A 22,616-nucleotide genomic window follows, 5' to 3' on the forward strand; every position below is an offset into this window, starting at 1 on the left:
CCATGGACACGCCTCATGCCACAGCCCACCCAGCGTCGCGGTGCTAAGGCGATTCAGAGAACCACCCCTAGCCCCTATGTTCATGTGGGTCGCGCACTCCAAGAACATTGTCGCGTTTTAACCTCGCGAACCCAGAAAAGTTAGCGATTTCAGAAATCACAATCTTCTCCAAGACCCCTTCAAACTCATTTTTGACCCCAAATTAACCACCTAAACTATTCCAGAAACTCAGAAGACAATAAATAACAACTTAAAACCTCTAAAACACATTCCATCACCAAGAAACATAAATTCCTCAAAGATACCTAAGAACAAAACTTAAGAAACTTTATAGTTAAACTTACCTCTTAGAATTTCGAATCCTAGCTGCAGCGTCCCAAATTTGCTAATAAGGCTTAGGGCCTTGGTTAGCGTGCCTGGAGGGAAATAAGTGATTTATTATATTAATATGTGAATTTGATGAGTATGTGGTTAGAAATGCATGTTTAGGTGAAATAAATATGCATGTGGGTCCCATTTGGTTATTAGGGGCATTTTGTAATTTTAGCCTGTTTAGGGCATAAATGTAATACTTGTGAATATTGTGATCTTTACCACGTGCGAATGGCGATATATTTGTTAGGCGATCCGAGACAGTCCTAGGGAGTGGTTTAGCTAAGAAGTCACAACGGGACCCAATACCCGACTCGGGGCAAGTCAAGGGCTATTTCGAGCATTAGACATTTTACTGGGTTATCGGGTTATGAAATTAAATATTTGGAGATATATTTGAAGTTACAACCTTTAGGAGGGAATATCGGGGAAATTTACCATTTTTCCCTCGAGGACGTTTTTGGTACCCCGAGCCTTGGAGGTAACTTAAGTGACCTAGGTTAAGTAAGACAAAACATAAGAAACATTCAGAATTTTCCTAAACCGACCCTATCTTCTTCTCTCTTCCTTTTGTTTCCTCTAAACTTTTCCAAGACAACCATTGAAGCTTAAGCAAGGAATTGGGGCTCTAAACTTGAGGATTAGCTCAGGTTCAACTTGTGGATTCAAGCAGAGGTTAAGGTAAGCTTTGAAATTATGAGTTTAGCCATTAAATTCTGTAGTTCTTGGCTAAGTTTTAGCTTTCTTGAGTCTTGGAAGTTGAAGATTGAATTTTGGATTTGATGAGATTTTAAGCTAGCTTTTTGTTAGGTTTTGTTGCTAGGACTATTCTAGAAATACTGTGGTGATTAAGTTGAGTTGTAAGATTGGTTGTGAAAATGGGGGGTTTTTTAGAGTTCGAAGGGTTGGGCTGCGACATTGTTCTTGGTGAGTTGTGGCCCTCTATAGCAGAAGGGAGGCCAGGAAGAGGGGCGGGCCGCGGCGCCCTACAGGTTGGGCCACGGTGTGCATAGGAAAAAATGGGAGGCTGGGATTTTGGTTGAGGCGAGCCGTGGCACAGGGCCTTGGGGCCGCAACACTTAGTGGGCTATTAGACCCCAAGAAGGTTTTAGGCTCGAGAATCCAAAAGTTAAGGCTCGGGATGGATTTTATCACCCGGATTGATAGAATTCAAGGTCCCGGAGACTAGAATTATAATACATGTGTAATGGCAAGGTTGCACCAGCGTGGCTATGAGAGGCACTCCAGGGCTCGAGACCGTAGTTGATCTCATGTGCCCTCTCGTTCTTCTGAGACAAGCACACCAACATCTCACGGGTGTCCACCCCGTAGCGGGTGAGAATCTTCTACATGTACCCCAATGTCGGAGCTTGCTAGGGATCGCCTCTGTCTCGGACCCCGTGGCAGTGTAGGGTTTGTCCATTGGCATCGAACCTGCATTGGATTCTTCCTCCAAAATGTCATCTTGAAGGGGTCTGGTCACCACCGGGGCGGGGCCCTCTCGTACTACAAGGGTTTGATTGCCACTAGCCACTTGTATCGCCTTCTCAGGGTGTTTCCTAGCTTTTCGAGCCATCTGTAAGATCTCAGCGTCGAAGGAGTAGAACCCCCGTTTGTGTAGTTGGTGGAGCTCCTCGGACAACTGAAAGAAAAATAGAGCAGTTAGCACCGTAGCCCGAAGAAAGATGTGTCAAAACGAGAATCCCTAAGATTACTACTCGGGGAAAAGAAAGGAAAGAATTTTTAAGTACTTGGGGTATCCTCGGAGCCAAAGAGTCAGCACCGGAGAATACCACTGGAGATTATGAACATCGCCAGAATCTGGGAATTTTCAAGACTCCAGTCGAATGCCCAGAAAGACAAAAGTTGCACAAGGTGTGCTGTAAACCATTTTGATCTCTATTAACGTCAAAATATGCCCAAAAAGACCTATAAAATGTCAAAATAGCCCCCAGGTGCCACAAAGTGCATGATCCTAACATGCACCTAAACTTTTAAACAAAACTCGACGCAAACGCAAAGCCAAACACAAAACCAGTAAATTCTTAATCGAGATATGGGGTCGATAGGTGCTTAAAGGAGTTCGAACGCTGAAAAATTGCTTATCGTTTGCCCAGAAATAAGACGATTCTCGCCAACCGTCCAGAATTACAGAGGAAGCTCAAGAACGATTGAAGGACTTTGAAGCTTGAGAGAGTTTTGGAGATTTTGAATTTCAAATGGTTAAAGTGCATACTGAGAAGCGGTATCTCGAGTTTTTATACTCACAGAACTTGGGGTAGAAGCAATCCCACCCCAACCGTCGGATTACCTACAACGTAGGTACACGGCAACATTCCAGTGGTCAAACTCGAAAAGGCATGGATTATGATCATTAGCATTGGAAAATAACACCTCGAGTATGAAGTGAAAGGACACCTAGGGTACGAATTAGACATTTTGGGTAGTGGAGTAGACTCCCCATTAATTGGACGAATTGATGGGCCCAGCAATAGCGATTCAACATGTGTTGTGGCTTTCCAGAGTAACATCAAGGGAAGCCCAAATGTCTCCCATTGAAGATCTATCAAATTACTTCTCTCAATCTAAATCTCCACTCCCCGAGGACAAGTAAAGAATTAGGCAGAAAATTTTGTCCGTGTTTTCACCAACAAACAGGTGACAATTAGGGGCCATTAGTGACAGCACAAGTCATGAGGTTCTTGGAGTGTGAACTCCTTCAGGAAACCCAAACAGGCCAAGTCGTGGATGTCTCCAAGTGAGGCCACGTCCCGATGAGATCTCTCCACTCGCCTATCTCCCAGGTCTAGGATTCTGGTCCTCAAATCTGGGTAGATATTAGGTGTCAGTCAATGTAGGTATGGCCCATCGGATCATCTAACACCTTTTAGCGAACCTTGATTAGTGGTATCAAGTTCGTACACTCGACAATCGACACTTCCTACTATGCCACCTGACATGGAGAAATGTGCAGCCGCATCATGATACTGTCAGATGCATGTTTCCCATAAAGATGGTGAACAACTTTCTGCAATGTGCCCCATGCAATCCGCCTGGGTCGTAGTCTCTAACTAGTGCAGCCCTTTTTGTATTGATTCAGCATTAATACACCATTAAGGGGGAATTTATATTAATGATACATAATCCACATTAATGATCCCAACCTCTATAAATAGGGGTGGGGTGTTTCCTTGAAAATGGTTGGGATTTTTCAAGAGAGAAGCTCTGTAACTCAGTGCAATAATATACGATGCCTGATAACCACCATTGAAGCTTGCTCAAATAAGCCTCAAGCTCACTAATATCAGAGACTAGTGGACTAGGGCTCTTTTATAGCCTGAACCACTTAAATTCCTTGTGTTCTTGTCTTTTATTTTCTTTAAACTCTCAGATTAGGTTGATAGCAAAAAAGGTAGTCAACAAAATACATGCGAATTTTTAGCAACTCTATTAATTTTAATATCGTTTTAGAATTTTTTTTAAATTATATTAATTTAAAATTAAATATATAAGTTTTTTTTGGATGGCAAGTCTCTCAACTATTCTATATCTTTTTTTCAATTATAATGTGATTCAATCACCTTTAAAAAAACATATAAAAATGAAGAAAAAAAAAAACCTACTTAATTTTTTTAATACTGCTTTAATTATAGAGTATTTATATATATATACATATATTTTTGACAAAAACTATTTATATATTTTAAAAATTAAATAATATTTTATTTAATATTTTCATTAATTCATTACACTTAACAATGTATGATGTACAACACCATAAAAGGAACATTAATTGGTAAGAAAGAATAGTGGTAAATACATTCAAAATTTACACTAATTCATTACACTTACAAATAATATGTAACATAACAAATCTCATTTTAAATTATCACATATTTTAAATGCATATTATTATGAAATTATTAAACACAATTATTAGTGTTCTTCAAAGGACTTGTCATGTATTAATTATATGTTTTCATTGATATGTGTTAAATAGTTGCTTGGGTCTAAAATCTCCCATAACAGCAACATTCTAAATTTAGAAAGAAAGAAAATTCGTTAAGTTGTTAATGTTGATGGTGCATTGGATTGCAAATTCAGTTGACTTGATCAGTTTTGTGAATATGTTATTCCTTTGGATTGAAATAATGAACCGAATTGAGGTACCTACAAAAAAAGGGTCATATGATGCTTAAGTCTATCTTTGGTTCACTCCAAAACCCAACAATCATAAATAACAAAAATGAATCCAAAAGTCCCCAAAACAGGTGCTTCTGTACTATTTATAGAGAAATTAAAGGGAAAAGTGGATACAAAGACCTCTTCTAACTAATCCATGTGTCAGTCTTTGTTATCGTCTTTCCCGCCTTGTTTTGCTTCTTTCAAACAGAGCTCCTAACTTAAAATAGAGCACTTTATCAGCTTTTGTTCTAGTTGAGCTTCCACTCAGCCTTTTCTTTCTCCTCTCATCTTTAGTTAAACCATGTGTTTTATTAAAGACACACTTCATTCAATATGCTCTTTTGGGCTTAATTATGAGAATAAAAGCTAAATTGGGTGTGATTTGGTGGTTAAGGCTTGAGGAAAAACGCAGAGAAATGGTGGAGTTTCTGGGTTTCGGGGCTAGCGATGCGACCCTATTCTTTAGGCGCCACGACCCGCATGTGTGAAGAGGCCTGGGAGCCTCTAACTTTGCCCAGGCACTGCAGCGCAAGCAGGGCGCGTCATGGCCCGTGTCCTCTAGTAGAGAGGGCTTTGCCCTTTGACCATAGCGGGTCGCAGCCCTAGAGGGCATGCCGAGACTCAAATGGGAAATTTTAGCCAAATGAAATTTTTTGGCTCGAGAACCCAAATGTTAAGGCTCGAGAAGGATTTTACTACCCAGTTTAGTAGAATTCGAGGTCTCAGAGACTAGTATGTTATTCCAAAGGCTTTTAATTGATTTAGATCATGATGGATGTTTATTAATACGTTGTGACTAGGTCATACCGCTGAGGCTCGAGATTAGGAGTCGTGCTCGGGATCACTTTGGGTTGTCAGCTTAGGACACCAGGTAAGAGAACTATTTGTGCCCATAGAGCTATGTAATGTATAGTGTTGTATGTGTTGTTTATAGTTGTTATGTCAAACATGTGATTATGACTGGTCAACATGAACCGGGATTGGCAAGAGCCGGGAGCGGTAAGGGGCCGAGATAGGTGTTAAGCATGCTGAATGCAGGCAGCTAAGGCAAGACCCTCAAGGGTGCTGTACACACCCGTTCGGCTGAGACCGCAGACTTGGTGCCTGATAATGTACCCTAGTCGGCAAAGGTCGCTGCTATGGTATTGTGTTGTTGTGTTATCACACTGCCATGTCATTAGACTATTGTGTTATTGTATTGTTGTGCTGCTAAACTATAGGATTATATGCTAGTATGCTACAGTGCTATTATACTGCTTTAATGTTGTGCATCCCAATAGAATAAAGTAATTACTTGTTTTCTTTGATTAAGTATGTGTTTGTTGAAGTGAATTGTTGTATGCTTACCTGGCCACCATGGCTGGGGTGTTTTCAGGAGCGGTTATAGATGTTTGGTTTTGTCGCCTAGGTTGCCTATAAAGTAACCTTTTGATTTGTAAACATGTTTCTATACAGTATTTTGGGATCCCAATGTAACACTTATATAATTTTAATGAATGATCACCCCTTTTATACGTAATTTTCATTAACCAAGTCTTCATTTTAGATGTTTGGTTTTGTCGCCTAGGTTGCCTATAAAGTAACCTTTTGATTTGTAAACATGTTTCTATACAGTATTTTGGGATCCCAATGTAACACTTATATAATTTTAATGAATGATCACCCCTTTTATACGTAATTTTCATTAACCAAGTCTTCATTTTTAAATTAATCACACTTTTTGGTTTAATACCTTGAATAGCAAGCTAGTGGCTAAACCACATGGTAATGACTCTAGGGTAGTAGGGTGTTACAGTTTTCAAGCACATAAATTCCATTCTAAGGCTATTTCGAAAGACAACCACCAGCCCATAATAATCGTAAATGGAGACCACACCATGCTCAACCGTAAGCCCCTTAACCACAAGTTCCTCACCTCAAAGTGAGCCTTATGATAATACATTGCTCATTAGTCCTGAGGCTCAACAATGATGTGCTAGAATGTTGCATAAGAGTTGTATAGGTAAAAGGGGAATGCAATATTGTGAAAACCGCAATTTAGGGTGCAACTGTAGCCCCATTCAAGAGATGTTGGAACATCATGGTTGGGAACGCTTTGTGGAACAACCAGATTTGGCCTTGAGGAATATAGTTGTGGAATTCTATGCGAATGCCCCTGAGCATAGAAACTTTAAAGTTTTTGTGCGATAACGTTGGGTCCTGGTAGACGCGGCAACAATTAACAATTACTAAGAACTACCAAATTTGGCAGACGAAAAGAATGAGTGTTCTATTCTAACTAATGAGTCAGTGCCATTCACAAGTAAGCAAGATTTGCTAAGCATTTGATATACAATCAATGTCCACATTTAAACACTCAACATTCCTCATGAATAACCATGCATGTCACATATGGGGTGTAGTTCTCTTACCTCTGGTTCGAGCGAGAAATAGTAAAAGAACGACCCTTGAGAACGATTGACCTTTTGATTCCTTAGCGGTCACCTAGTCATAACCAATTATAACCTCCATTAATGAAATCAACAATAAAATGTTCTTGACACCTCACTCTTGGGACCCCGAATTGTACCCAAACGGTGAGTAGATTCGATACCGAGCCTTAGAAATTGAAACCCTGAGCCAAAAACCCTCAAAAGTGCTCAAAACAGGAATCTATAAAAGCAGGGTAGCGCGGTAGCGCTACCACCCTAGTGCCCCAACGCTATAGGTAGAGTGAAAGAGCACCTGGCTAGCACTGTAGTGCCTAGTGATGGGTGTTGTAGCACTGCAACCCGGGTTTTCAACCCTGGTTTTCCCATCCTTTGACACTACCATTCCTAACCTGAACAACGAGCTTCTAAACCTCATTTAAAGTCCCAAATGAACCCAAAAACCATCTACACATGTCCTAGGCATCATAACCCAAGTAACCTTAGCCAAAAACTCCCATCAATTATCAATATCTAACCTAGAAATCCAAGTTGAATTCCAATAGAAAAACAAAACAAACCAGAGTTTTAATGACTAGAACCTTACCTCAAGCTCAATTTAGAACCCTCTTCAATGGTGGAATACAATCCTAAGCCCTCAAGGTCCACTTCCCTAGCTTGAATCCTCAAAAGACGCTAAAAAATCCAAAGGGAAAGGGAAGAGAAATGATGTACGGGAGAGAAGAGAATGGTGCTCTGTTTTGGCAAGGTTCTACAGCCTTCAATGGCTAATATATTATCTTAGGGTGGAAATACTTTATTTCCCCTAAGCCTAATTAAAACTCTAAACAGCCTCCAAGGGCAAAATTGTCATTTCCCACCTGTTTCGTTATTCATAATTAACACCCTCCAATTCCCGTTATTCCAAAAATTCTCAAATACCAATAAATCACATTACCCTCTAATTCCCAGTAATGTTCTAATCACCAAATTACCCCGAGACACACCTCGAGCCCCAAATTTAATCCCGTTATGACCAAACTGCTAACTTGCACTCAAAGATCATCTCATGCCGAATGGCTCGAAAAAATCCACATTATGATGTGGCCTCATTAATGATTCACCAACATGCATGAAAATACACAATTACACCCTCAATGGGACAAATTACCAAAATGCCCCTGTCATGAAATGTGGACCCACATGCATGCATTTAACATCATATTGTAATATAATTCACATAAGCATGCACATAATCATTTAATGGCATAATAAATCAATTATGGCCCTCCCAACCTACTTATCCAACCATTAAACTTCATTAGGGATTTTAGGGCATTACAGTGTGCTTGGCTCTTGTATATGTCAGTGTTTAGGGTTGACTTTTTCAAATTAATGCACGCATTGAATTTGTCTTTTTGCTAGGATTTTGGCGAGATTTGTGCATGCTAAGTGTTTTCATCTCTGTTTCCACCACTATAGAACTTATTTGATAATCATTTGAGACAAAATCCCAAGTTGCAAGCAATTAGAGAAAGGATATAGGCAATATCTTTGGACCGTTTGAGCCTTTCATGCCATCCTTGGTTGTTTACTCTCTAGTACCAAGTTTTAAGCTTTTGAGCCTAATTGTTTTTCCCTTTGATTCAATGTTATAACCTAAACATTGGCCTCATCAACTAGAAATAATATATATCCCTCTCTATTCCCATCACACCATAGAAATAGCTGGATTTTTCTTATTTTGTGGTGAAAAAAGATTTATGAAGAGTGATATGTAACAAAAAATGGTATGGGTTATATGTTGATTTTTAAGGAAAGGTTATCTACTCCCCTAAGAATTGTTACTTTCATTCCAATTTAAAAAAAGAATTAAAAATGAGTGAAATCTTAAGTGTGGGGGAATTTGAAGAATGGTTGGATTCATAAAGACTAATGAGGAAGGATGTGGACTAGGAAAATAAAATGTAAATCTATGGTGTGATTTGAGCGTAAAATTGACTTCTCATCTACTTCCACCCTAGCGTTACATTACAAGCCTATGATGACATTTTGATCTCTTGATTGTTTGTACTTACATTAGTGAAGAATGGTTATTTGGATAAGCCTATTAAGTGGATATATAATTCTTGAAAATCATGATCATTTTGGAAACAAAATAACTTTCTAAAGTATTGGCATGTATAGGTTGATCTCAGTTTCAGTAAAAAGATGAGTTTGATTACACACACAGAAAAAGATCATGTTTGAGTAGTGTTTATATTGAAGTTGAAATTCTGAGGAGTGTGGAGTCTAGTTCTTTTTCTTAGAATCATAATATGATATGCAATTGTTGAAACTTTCGTTAATATTCATCAAGACCATTGTTCGCATGTCAATGTCATATCTTAGTGTATGCTCGAGGACAAGCATGAGTCAAGTGTGGGGGAATTTGATAAGTGTTTAATTTTTTTATATAGTTGATGTCAATTCTTCGAAAATTGATGCATTTTTTTTTTTTTGAATAACTTGTTTACTTAGTTTCTATGTTTCAAGGTTTTACAGGCAATAGAGTAGAATAGGTGAATTTGGAGGCATGAATCACTACAAGAAAAAACAGTATTCATAACACTTAAAAACTGCTAACCGAGAGTATTGATAATGCTTCTGAAAATGCTAACATAGCCCCTGTTATTAAAAGTCTTGTCTTTTCTATAACAGTATTCGAATGTTATGTTCGATGTTATCTTAAACTATTCAATAACACATTTTTAGTTGCTATAATATTCAAATAATAACATTTAGTTAGAGTATTTGATTATAAATTTGAAGTTTAATCTTATACTTTTTGCATAACACTTTTCAACTGTTACATTTGATTAATTTGATAACATTTTTAGTTTGTTATATTATATAAATCATAACAATTTATTACGCTTATAATATGTTTCTAAATCATAACATATTAAGGTTTTTTATTGTGATAATGGTACTTATAAGTTTTTTTTTAATTAAAAGATTTTCATTATTGTATTTTGATAAAAAAAAAATCAAAATTAATCATAAAATATAATTCTCAATAGATTGATAAACCATAAGTATTACATTAAACAATAACTAATTCAAACTCTGAATGTGTCTATTTCATGAGATCTTAGTTCTAACTTAAGTTTGAAAGCATAACATAATAAAGTTTTAAAATCTTCAACATTTTTTACTTCAAAAATGAAAAACAAAAAATTACAAGATACACAAAAGTAAACCATGCATGAAACTTGCTCCATCCTTCAATTCATCATCCTTTGTGCACTTGTCTTTGTTGTGAGTCCATTTGTTGTGCACTTGTCATATACCTGTTTCCCTTTCTTCCACAGGTCCATGTGTAATCCCCTTTGCAATAAAGTCAATTGTAGTCCACAAAAGGCCTATTGCTGTCAAGCTTATGTTAAGCTCAGTCTTTAGAGCACTATGAGCTCCAGTCACATCTACACACCTGTAATATTTGAGTGTAATAATGGAATCACACCAGCAATTACTTAAAGTAGTAATTCTAGGGCTTTTATAAAAAAAAAAAAAAAAAAAAACAGAACCAAATTGCCTTGTATTAATTAAAAATGCATGAAAGTTGTAATTCTAGGTTTCTATGTTGGAAGTAATGAAATTATAAGATTTTATCAGTCAATCCAAGTATAGGTGTCAGTGTGTGCCTATGCATGTGTGTAATCGGTCACTTGATATATTATGTCACTGCACAATATAGTATCTGATAAAACTGGAAGATTAGAACTTATTAAAGTGGTAGCTATAGTCATCCATGTTGCATTAATGAAATTATTAGCTCGTATTAAATATATCTGTATTATACTTTCAAAAGCATCAATCAAACAATCAAAGAATATGTACTATTATCTGATAGAAGTGTCAAACGTAAGCATGAAAAATCATAGACAACCTATGACTTCAATGCAGTAATGTGTATAAAAAGGAAGAATGAAAAGGCTAATAAAAGGAGACATTACATTTATAGGATAATAAAAGGCTAAGCAGAAACCTCCTGTCAAGATAAAATAAAGCTTAATATACTTAAACAATTAAACTCTATAAGAATGCTGCAAGAAAATCCCAAACAAAAATACTAGTTTCTAGTTACCAAATAGAGATTAACAATTTTCAAATAAATATGAATTACAATATAGAGAGCAAACCTTATTTACATTCAATCCTAATGCCTTGTTTCCTTCATCCAAGTCTTCCAACTTTTTTAATCTTTCACGCTCCAACTTTAGTGCAGCTTCTGCAGCTTTAGTAATGTCACCTACCACCAATAGCCCCTTTCACGCATCAGATAACAGAAAAATTCTTAAAAGAGTACAGAGAACATGAATAAACTGAAAAAAACAGAGGGGAATACAATGGAGTGTCAAAAATGAACTATTGCCAAAACCTAGCTGATCTTTGTGAAAACTCGGGCTAAACTAGATTTTTAGATAAAAGGGCAAATGATTATATCTATAGATCAGTACAAGGTTGCTATATTTTCCTGGTAGCCAAATTACCTGCTGATGCTGAATTTATTGGTTTTTCAAATTCAGATTCCTTGGTTTTGGCTTTAGTTTGCAATCCTAAAGCTTCCTTCTGAACAGCAGCCTGGCTTGACGCTTCATTGGCCTCCCTTTCAGCAGCCTCTTTTGCTTCTCTTCTCTGAGCTTCCATTGCAGCCCTATTTGCTTCTTCAGCTCTGAGTTTTACCTGCATCAGAAAATACTTTTATTACTAACAATAGCATAAAACCAAGATAATATACCAAAGCGCATTAAGATTATATCAGAAGAATATGTGAGTATAATAGAGGACTGTGACAACCATCTTTAGACATCTACCAAAAGAAATGAATAATCTGGGCAAAGTCAACAAACCTCAGCTTCTGCTTTGGCTTTTTCTTGGCGGAGTTTTTCTTCTAGGAGAGCTTTCTCTTTTCTTTTGGCCCCTTCATAAGCCGCATCACTTCTTATTTTCCTTTCTTCTATCTGGGACCTGAGTTTATGGACCCTTTGGATAACAGTCAAGTGATTATCAAGTGCTTCGACACTACAGATGATGACCCAAAAATTAGAAAACAGAAAGTCCAAATCTGACTTAAACAATAAAAAAGAAGAAGGAGATGAGAAATCATTAAAATTCCAAGGAAAAAAAATATCAAAAGCATGAGCACTTCAATGAGGGGAGGCAAAAAAACAATACAGCATTATTAACCAAGGTATGAGATACGCTCTTCAAGAGATATGTGCCCTAGTTATTCATAATACTAATTGAATAAAAACATTTTGCAACAAAAATTATGCACAAATTCTACATCAGACGAATGAGAAATACAGTAAAAAAATATAATTTTTTTCTGCAACAAACTTCTGCTAAGAAAACAGAAAATAACTGTACGACGAGAAAACACATTGAGTTGTCATGTGATTCAAACATTCCTAACATTTCAATTGCAGCATAAGACATGTTTCAGTAAAACATGGGTCACGCCATTATGATATGCCAGAGCACTGTATGCGAAAATAAAAATAAAATGTACAAACTATCCTCAGTGAAACTTTGTGTAAAAAGGTGACAGAACTATTGACAAGCCAACAACTAATTGGGATAGTGTTCCTAAGATGATAGGCTAGGAGCCTAGGACTGATATCACAGCTAAAATATCCTTCTTTTAACACAATCTATCACTACAACAACAACAAAACTTTATATATTTTCTTCTTTTATAAAAAAATAGTTTCTAAGGTCGAGTGACTGAATCTTTGAAAATCAGCTAAAAACAGCATGTAAACAAAAATTGTCAAAACCAGTAAAATCCAATTGACAGAAAGAAAGAACAATGCATTCATGACCAAAACTCACTAGTCCAACTTTGAATTGACATCTAAGGAAAACGTTGATTCAATGGGTGTCATAGCCTCCTCAGCTGTCTGTTTTTTAAGATTTAAAAAAAAATTAATAATAGAAAGAAAGTAAGATGCTGATTTTCTAATCATGACACATTATTGCAAGCTTACTATCATATTCAAGTTACAATTTCAGTATGAGCATAAAGAGTGAAATCATTATACATCAAAATGAAACTATAATGACAAGAAAAGTTTCAGAATGCTCTTTAAACCAAAAGATAAGATGGCTGGGGAGTAAAGTAAAAAAATCCAAACAACTTTAAAACAGAATATTGAATAAGCGAGCTCGAGCTCGAGAGAGAGAAAGATTTAGCATGAGCACAGAGTTTCAAATAGCTATACTTCAAAATGAAATTACAATTAAAAAAAATAAGTTTTAGCCTCTTTGGTATAGTTCTAAAGACTCAGAGAGAGAGAGAAGTAGAAGAAGTAAAATAAACTTTCATATTCACTAGGATTTACGTCCACCTCATATAATAGTTAGATATAATACTATCACTGGCATACATGCAAATTAGAAGGAAATGAATGTAAGGAATAATGATATTTCTGTTAAGACCTTGCCTTCTCAATTAAATCTAGTGCCCCACTTATAATTGTTGTCTCGTCATGTGTAAGCTCACCACCCTTGCCGGCCTATTATGACAAGATAAGGAAATCAGAACTAATGCCAAGATATATCTGTGGTAGATGATAGCAATAATTCATATTTTCAACTTGTAAAGCTATTCCTTAAGTTAAAGAGCATATTAATTATCCTCAACAGCTTTACTTTACCTCTTGGCTGTGGATGGAGACAAGGACTTTTAACTGAGCTCGCCTAAATAAAGCTTCATTATGTCCTAATACCCAATCCAAAATCTGCATTGTGTATATCTCAAGTAAAAAAATAGATATAAATCCCTTATAATCTAATATCATTAAGAATCCATCGTTTTGCAACCAGATTCCACAGTTTTGCTTTACATTTATGATTTATTTTTAACCACTGAAAATATACTTAAATTCAATGACTAAAACACCAGTTTAAAATAGTATAGATTAGAGGGTTGATAAATGCAAATTCAAAGTTCACATTTAAATGTTTAAACATCAACTTTCCATTGGAGATTGTACCTTTCCAATTGGGTATGAAATTGGGTAGCAATGTAGAGTCCAAGAACTTTACTTAGCTAACTGTTTAGTAGTATTATAGTATGATTAGTGTTATCTTTGTTACTATGGATTTTTGGTTCAGACCGGGAATTATTTGGACACTCATAGTAGTACTTACAGATTTTCTAAGTTTAACCTATAGTTTAAGAATATTAAGTATAACCTAAGGTTTGATTAATGTAACTGATATTAAGGATTATATTTATTATATTATAAGGTTTAGACATCAACCAATAGGATTTTAAGCACATGTTATGAATGGTAATTAAGGATTAAGTATTTTGGAGGATTAAATTAAATAAGGGTAAAGTTTGAATGATATAGGGTCAATCAGCAGCTTTGAATACGTTAAAGGCTTAGTCAAGGCTGTTTACTTCATTCAAACTTAGCTAAAAATGTGTAATTTCGTGTTTAAATATTCAGCGTGTGCCGATATATCGCAGCTATAGGGGGCGATATATCGCAGCACGTAGATACGGAAAACACGAGACGATGCACAGTCACCTCGGGCATACTGGCCCAGGCGATATATCGCCTCCTCCAGTATGTTTTCAAATGTTTTTGAATTCATTTCCTCTCAACCATTCAAACTCCTTCAACAGTCCAGCATCTTTTGAACGAGTCTTCAGCCTCTGCTGAACGATTATTCAAATGATTTTCATCTAAAAAGCCATTATTTTTATTCAAGTAAAATCAAGATACTTTCATTCCCAAACTCTATAAATAGGACCTAGTACCCAGCCATTATTCACCATTTGCTCTAAGTTCAGAAGCTGCTAGTGTTAAGTGAGTGTGAGAGTGTAAACACTTGGTTTGGGAAAAACTATAAGCTTAAACATCATAAGCTTATCAAACACTTTGGGAAGTGAGTTCTATAGTATTTCGGTGGAGGTTAGATTGATCTTGCAAATCTTTGAGGTAAACCCGAAACTCTACTTCATTCATTTCATGTTATTTCCTTTCTCAAAACCTTCTACTCAGTCCCCTAACCTCATTCTTATTTTGGTTAGGGAATCCAAGTTCTTAAGCATATAAGTCGGTAAGTATGTTTTTATGGTTTAGTCTTTCCATCCTTTTCATTTCTTCTTCTTCTTTCAACTCACTCTTGTTCATTATGGTTTTAGGAGTTTTCCAAAAGTCCCAACTCAGTCCATTATATCCCGGTAACTTTGGTAAGGAAAATAGGCTAGAATCAATATGTTATGTGCTTATGTTATCTATATGTTTTATAAATGTGTTATGATATGTATGTATGTTTGTAGGCTTGGGCATATGACCCATATGGCTAATAAGACCCCAAATGGGTTATGGGCATATGACCTACTTAGCTGGTAGGACCCCACTAACTCCATGGGCATATGCTTGTTTAGTCTATGGGACCCCAAGAATAATGGCCATTATAATAAGTGTATGTTATATGTATTATGTTAAGTCTTTATGTTTTCTTATGAAATTATGTATATGACTATGTGTTAGATTTTCCTTGCTGGGCATTAGGCTCACTCCTTTCTGTTTATGTGCAGGAAAATAAGCTTTAGAGGCGGTAAGATTCGTGACGCTTGGAGGATGTGTATCGATGGTGAATGGAGTCAAGGGGCCGAGCGTTATTCGATTCGAGGATGTAGTTTCGGTTTTATGTCTTTTTACATGTATTTTCCGCACTAATTATGTAATGTCTTATTATTTTGAAATTATGTTTTTTTGTTTTAAAGACAATGGGATCCCATATCCGTTTTGGTATTTACTTTGTAAAGTAACTCTTATTTTTATAAGTTACTTAATAAAATTATGGTATTTTCGCAAATGTAAGCTCTTTTAAGGATTTTATGTATAGTTTCGTTAATGGTCCAATTAGTCTAGAGAAGTGGGTCGTTACAAGCAAATTATCATCAAAATCCGAACAAGCCAAACAAAGTTGGAACCTACTGCAAGTCCATATCTAGTGCATATAGCTTGTGGGATAACCTGATTTAGAAAAACGAATATCATGTTTCCATCATAATAATCCAACAAAAATATTGACACTTTACTGTTAAACCAAGCATGAAAGTTAATGGAACAAAAATAAAATACCTCTCCAAAAAATAGAACAAAAGTCACAGAGAGAATTATAGCCACATACTGATTGAACATTTTATCCAAGTAAATTGGAAGGGCCTGCAAATTTGTGAATCACCATATCAAAACATCAATCTGGATTGTGAATACTCAATAAATATATAATATATGCATAAAATCACATCAAATTCCAAATGCCAATCGAAAAAATTATTCCAACACAAGCATATATATATTGATAATATTCAAAATGGTTTTTTGATATTAAATTGAAATCTGAAAAAAAAAAAATTATACCTCATAGAGACAAACGGAGGTCTCCAGTTCTTGCTCAAAGCCAGCGGGAGAGATAAACAGAGAGGGGGGGACGAGAGACTCAACGAGTACAGCACGGACATGGTCTTGGTGTGCTTCAGTTGCGTGAGTACCAGCGTGAGGGAGGCTTCAGCAGGGGTGTGGTTGTGGTGTGGTTCAACGACGCGAGGGTTAGAAAGCCGAGAGAATGTGAGAGAGCGAATGAGAGAAAGAGCAAGGGAGAGCGAATGAGAGAAAGACTGAATGCACTGAGAGATTAGGGATTAGGGATTAGGGATTTGAGATTGAATGCAATGAGAGAAAGACTGGTAGAGATTAGGGATTTGAGAGAGGGAGAGGCACGCTGTTCTCTTTTGTCAATTTCAGGCGGCAAAAAGTGTTTCATTTGCCACCTAAATTTTTTTTCCCGTGTCTTTTTTTCTCCGTATCAATAGCACTTCTAAAATTATGTTATATTTTAATGTAATATTTGAGAAAAATTGTTGTAGTGAATAAAGGAAAGGAATGAGTTGTGGTGGCTCAAGAATTAAAAGTGAAGAAAATGAGAATTTGCAGAAAAATGTTGTAGCACTCGGGTGCCACTATTCCAGTGCCACAATACCCATGGTGGAGGCTGTGCGAAAATTTGTCTTCTCTGCTCACCTCGCCATCGAGAATTAGTGCTTTGAATTTTTCCAGGCAGTGTCGTGGGGCCTTTGTAGCAGTGCCGAGGCACCACTATTGCAGCACCGCGGCGCTCACTTTCGATTTGGGAAATTTTTGTGCATTTTCATTTAAATGTTAGAGACATATAAATACTTTTTGGCTAGTTTTGAAAAGGAGATCATAACCTTAATTCCTAGAACGAGAGAATTAAGAGAAAATGAGAAAAAAAAACTTCTCAAACGACGATTGTTAGAATCATCGATCCAGTTTTTCTTCTCTTCTACTCTTTCTTATTTTCATGTTTTTAATTTCAGATTTTGATACTCAAGTTTCTATGGAGTAGTTCTTTTTAGGTTAAGGGTTATTTCAATGCCCTGGACACGATTATCAATAATTAATAGTGGTTCGATTTCTTTCATTTTGATTTATTGAATTGTTCATGTGTTTCTACAATAATTGTTTATGATTATTACTTGCATCTTGTTTGGACGACCGCTAAATAGGATAGAGTTTTAATTTATTGCAATTTTAGAATTGTTATTCACCTAATAGTCTAGGGTTCTAAATGTTTGTGGTAACTTAACAATTATTAATCCTGTCAAAATTGTTTTTAATTGTGATGAAACATGTGACCTAGGTTGAATAAGTTACGCTTGTTAGCTTGTTGTCTAGAACAATGTATCTCTATCAATTTTAATGCTTTCACAAGGTTGAACCTTACGTGCTTTTCCTTAGGTTATTTAGTAAAAAGAGTTAGTCAATAGCGCTTACCTTTGATTAATTTGCATGTGAGAGATTAGGGATAATGACTGCTTTTGTGTTATCTACAATTGTTAATTTATGATGGAATGAATCATTGCACATTGTTAAATAATGGTATGAATGTTTAGCGGTAGTGAATTAGTGTAGCGCACCAAATTTTTATTTAATTTTATTAAATTTTGTGGTTTATTTTATTATTAATTGTTAAGTGTTAGGAATTTTCTTTTATTGTTTGAATTGTTTGGTAGAAATTATGTGAATTAAAATTGTTAATTATTTTATTTTATTGTTTTAATTTGTGAGTTCTTGAGATTTGGTTGTGTGCAGCAAGGTGAATGGTTAGTAGAAATGCACCCCTAGCACTTGTGTGTGTGCATGTGCATGATTGCATGGTGAGCATGCAATAGTTTTCCTATGCATTATTAATTTCTTTCTTTCTTTTCCTTTTATTTTTATTTTTATTTAATTAGAGAAAATAAGATATTAAAGAGGTAAGATCTTGTACCAATTTTGGAAAATTGGGAAATTGAAAACAAGAGAAAGGGGCAGAGAGATGGGTTGGCGTGAGAGGCTAGTAGAGAGCAAGGGCGGACTTGTTTATATTTTGGGGAGGATTAGACTTTATTGAGGATCAAGAAAAATGGGGAAAGTCTACCATTTGACTTATGCGGGAATATTTGTGAATTAATAGGCAAAATAAAAGGAATATTACAATTAGGAAATTTCCTTTTCTTTCCTAGCTCTATGGTTCAACCTTTAGGGGCTATATAAAGGAAGGATGAGAGCTTGCATGCTCTTGGTGGCTGCCGACTAGAGAGAGAAGGTGAGAGAGAGGAGAGTGCGTGAGGTAGAGAGAGAAGGAAGGAAAGAAAGAAAGAGAGGAAGAAAGAGCTCGTGGGGGAGGGAAAAGAGAGAAAGGAAGAGGAGGAAAGGGATTTCGAAAATCCTAGGGTCTTGAAGTGCCAAAAGGTTGATCAACTTTGTGGGTTTTTGATTACTATCAAAGGAGGTAGTGGATCTCTAGCCTTATTGTTGTTTTGTTGTTATTTTAATTCTTGTTATGTTTTGATGGTTGCTTGTTGTGAGAAGACATGATTATGATATATGTGATATGTTGATTTTTGAAAACTTGAGAGGTTGTTTTGATAAACATGCTTATGGAATTTGGTATATGGTTATGATGTATTAATAGATTAATGCATGCTAGGGTTATATATGTGTTGTGTTTACATTTTGGGTTATCTAGGGTTCTTATGTATAGCACAAGAATTGGTTTTATGTATGTTCATTGTTTTGAAAATAGAAACATGTTAGGATTTATTTTATTTTAGCATGTTTGGTTTTAATTGTCTTCTTATCTTGTTGTCACTTGTGATCTTAGAAATATGCTAGGATTTGTTTTGGGTTTTGGAAATAATAAAGGAATAGAAATATGTTATAGGTTTTGGCCTAGGGTTCTTTGTAACATGCTTTATTTATTTTTTACTTTCTTTATGTTACTGGTGACTTAGAAGCACGTCAATGAATTAATTATGCATGAGTTGTAGAAACATACTAGATGGTGATTTTCATATGTTTAAAGGTGTATTTTAGATAAATATTGCTTGTTGTATTTTTGTAATCTTTATTTTGATAATTAACCAATGATTTTGAAAATGCACAAGTTATGCCTCAAAATGATATTTTAGAACTTATATAAACAAAAGACATTTTATTTCACATTTTAATGAGATTTTTATATAATTGAACGCATGCAATCTTTTTTATATCTTGTGAAAGAAAATATATTTTTAGTCTAATTATGTGATTTTAAACAAATAAAATACTTGCTAGAATTTTTAGTTTATTGGAAGAAAATGTCTTTTAAATAAAATATGTAAAACATGTGCTCAAATAAATTTAGTCTTAGACATTTTGCATGAAAAATGTGATTTTACCTACTTTAAATTGTAGAATATTTTAAATAAAATAGTGCAGTTTTTATTTATAAGATATTTAACTAAATGACATTATTTTATGAGACTAACTATTTTTATTTGAGTAAAAAGATGGTATAAAAGAAACCTTTTCAACTTAATTAAAAACTATGATAATTATGAAAATGTGGTATTCTTGAGATATTTCTAATTTAACAAAGTCAAATATGTAATTATTTTATTTAACCATTTGGTAAAGGGAGTGAGTACCAAAGATTGTTTTATCTTAAATAATTATGTTAAATTATTTACTAATAATTAATTTTTGATAAATTAATTATTTTTGTGGGAAAAGAAATAGAACAATGGTTACTATACTTTTTGTTTTATCTTATTTTAATTTAAGATGGTAAATGGAATTAATACTTGGAAAAAATGACAACTAAAATGAAATAATTCTTTTAGTTATATTTTGAGTACAATTTTAGTATAGCCTTGCGGTATAAATCAAGTTGGTAAAATATTTTTGTTTTATAAAATCTTACGTGATATCTAAGAATTAAATGGACTAAAATCTACCAACTTCTACGCACATTTTAAAGACTTTCTCACATACATGTCGCATGCTAGTTTAGTTTGATGTTCAAAATATGTCTTTTAATTGAGTGAATGTTTATTGTTTGACATTCGTTGAGATTATGATAGTAAATTTGAAAATTATTCTTCAATGATTTTATGTATGATTTTGTGACGTAACATGTGCCACGTTTGCTTGGCCCATGCACACGTGGGATATGTTTGTTAGGCATTGTTGACCGCGTTTTTGGCCAACGACGTGTAGACGTCAAAAATGACAAAAACCTTCAAGAGAAATAAACGACACAGACGATTTTTATAGTGGTTCAGCCCCAATGTGTTGGTAATAGCCTAATCCACTTAGAGTTGTGCTTATAGATCTGCACTCAAGATCAGATGAACTTGAGTCAACTGAGTTTCTTCAGTGCAGATTACAATAATACAAGAATTCTCTCAAATACAAATACTCTCTCTCTCTCTAGAAAATAAGAATTCGAATCAAAATTCCCCTTTATGATGCCATAAGCCTTGTATTTATAGGCTCGGGATCATACAGATGATGTCCCTCATAATCGGGATATTTTGTTATTCTCATTATATTTAATTTACAATAATGTTCAAAATATAACAATACACTATATTCATGGGATAAACTGAGAGATTCCCGCGTAAGCCAAGACCGATTCTTGTTGAAGCCGTTTCTGGGATCTCTTACGTAGCCCTGCTCTGTCTAGTCGATCCATATCTCATTCAGGCTGGTCGATCACACCTTCACTGGGCAGACACGCACCTGACTGGGCAGACATGCACTTGGCTGGGCAGACATGCAGTTGACTGGGCAGACATGCACTTGGCTGGTCGGACATGGTCATGACCGATCGACCAAGGTCATTCCTGGTCGGCCAAGGTCATGCCTGGGCAGACAAACATGTGACTGGTCGGACAAGGTCATGCCTGGGCAGACAAGCATGTGACTGGTCGGACAAGGTCATGCCTGGCCAGACAAGCATGTGACTGGGTCATGCCTGGTCGGTCATGACACTTCTCTGGCCAGTTAAAATTCTTCATTGGTCTACCGGGTCACTCCTAAGCCAAGTCACCCAACCATTCCTTGCCATTTGTCATTTCTATTGCCACGTCATCGAACTCCAATTTTTGGGGATAAGAGGCATGCGTAATCTTGCTTGATATTGAGATGAATGTTTGGGTTGTGATTTTGGGCTCATTGTGAAGCATTCCAGTAATTAAATTGCTTGGAATTGAGTTAAGGAAGTTAGCTAGAATTTCTATGCATTATATTATGAAAAATATGAGCTAGTATGTTGTATGAGCTATTATGTTATGAAAAGTATGATGGAATGAGTTGTTTATATATATATATATATATATGCTTGTATGTTGTATGAAAAACAATAGGTTGTTAGAATGCTGAACATGACACAACAAATGAGTTACTAAGGGTATGATGTAACTCATAGGGTGGACTCCTAGAAGAGGAATTACTGGGTTATGCTTTACCAGTTATCTCCTAGAACTTGCTTGCTTTATTTTTTATGTTGATATTAGTCAAATAAAGTGTACGGATATGTTATGATTATGATCTGATACAATATGTTATGAACTTTTGATATGGATGTGGATTCCTTTGTGTTTCTTGGTAAATTGTTGTATTGTATTTGTACTTCCTTACTGACTTTTAGCTCATCCCCCTTACTTTCCCCCTTTCAAGTAGGCAATAGGATTTCTTCTTGGCACACACTGTGATGTAGGGAGTTCCACTGTCTAGGCATGTATGACGTGGGGTGTCCATGAGTGATTAACGATCTAGACGAATGTCAAGAAAGTTTATAAACTTTTATTTTATGGCTTATGTTTTTATTATGCTTCAGTGGACTTTTATTTATTCATTGGGCCAAAAATTGCATGTTTTGACAATGCCCCACTGAACTTCTTTCAATAATGGTATTTTTTCTAATGAATATGAACTAAGTGACGTTTTTACAAAATAAATAGATTAGGGCGTTCTTACAATTAGTTCTTAACTATCTTTTATAGTCGTTAAATTCAATCTTGCAAATTTTGTTTGTGATTTTATTTTAGATAATCAAAATCCCCTTTTAACTCTTCTGAATAATAAATGGAGTAATAGTCATTGTGGGTTCGACTTGTAGCTTACAGCTATACTAAAGTAGTTGGTAAAATCTAAATACAAATAATTGTTAAATTTGATATGGTTAACAACACATTAATGCTCGACTATTTTTCAGCATATTTCAACTCCTTTGGTCATCTCGAGC

The 22,616-nt window shown here is 35.5% G+C and overlaps 1 protein-coding gene and 1 long non-coding RNA gene across 3 annotated transcripts; both read right to left on the reverse strand.

Annotated features, from left to right (window-relative positions):
• Positions 1–11,058: 11,058 nt before the first annotated feature.
• On the reverse strand, positions 11,059–11,685 carry LOC133805007 (mRNA export factor GLE1-like). Of its 2 annotated transcripts, none has more exons than XR_009878747.1 (2): positions 11,501–11,685; positions 11,059–11,275 (listed from the first exon to the last, which is right to left on the reverse strand). XR_009878747.1 is itself a non-coding variant. In XM_062243104.1 (2 exons), the coding sequence occupies exons 1-2, from the start codon at positions 11,655–11,657 to the stop codon at positions 11,105–11,107; spliced, it is 312 nt and encodes a 103-aa protein (XP_062099088.1). In that variant the 5' UTR covers positions 11,658–11,685; the 3' UTR covers positions 11,059–11,104. The 2 variants fall into 2 exon arrangements, 1 of the variants encoding a protein (XP_062099088.1); XM_062243104.1 differs by having other exon boundaries at positions 11,059–11,259.
• Positions 11,686–13,453: 1,768 nt separating this feature from the next.
• On the reverse strand, positions 13,454–14,039 carry LOC133806966 (uncharacterized). The gene is made up of 3 exons (XR_009879093.1): positions 14,009–14,039; positions 13,670–13,753; positions 13,454–13,528 (listed from the first exon to the last, which is right to left on the reverse strand). It is a non-coding gene; the product is annotated as an uncharacterized LOC133806966 (long non-coding RNA).
• Between the last annotated feature and the right edge of the window lie 8,577 nt (positions 14,040–22,616).

The sequence above is a fragment of the Humulus lupulus genome, chromosome X (genome assembly GCF_963169125.1).
Source record: "Humulus lupulus chromosome X, drHumLupu1.1, whole genome shotgun sequence".
Taxonomy (NCBI): Eukaryota; Viridiplantae; Streptophyta; class Magnoliopsida; order Rosales; family Cannabaceae; genus Humulus; species Humulus lupulus.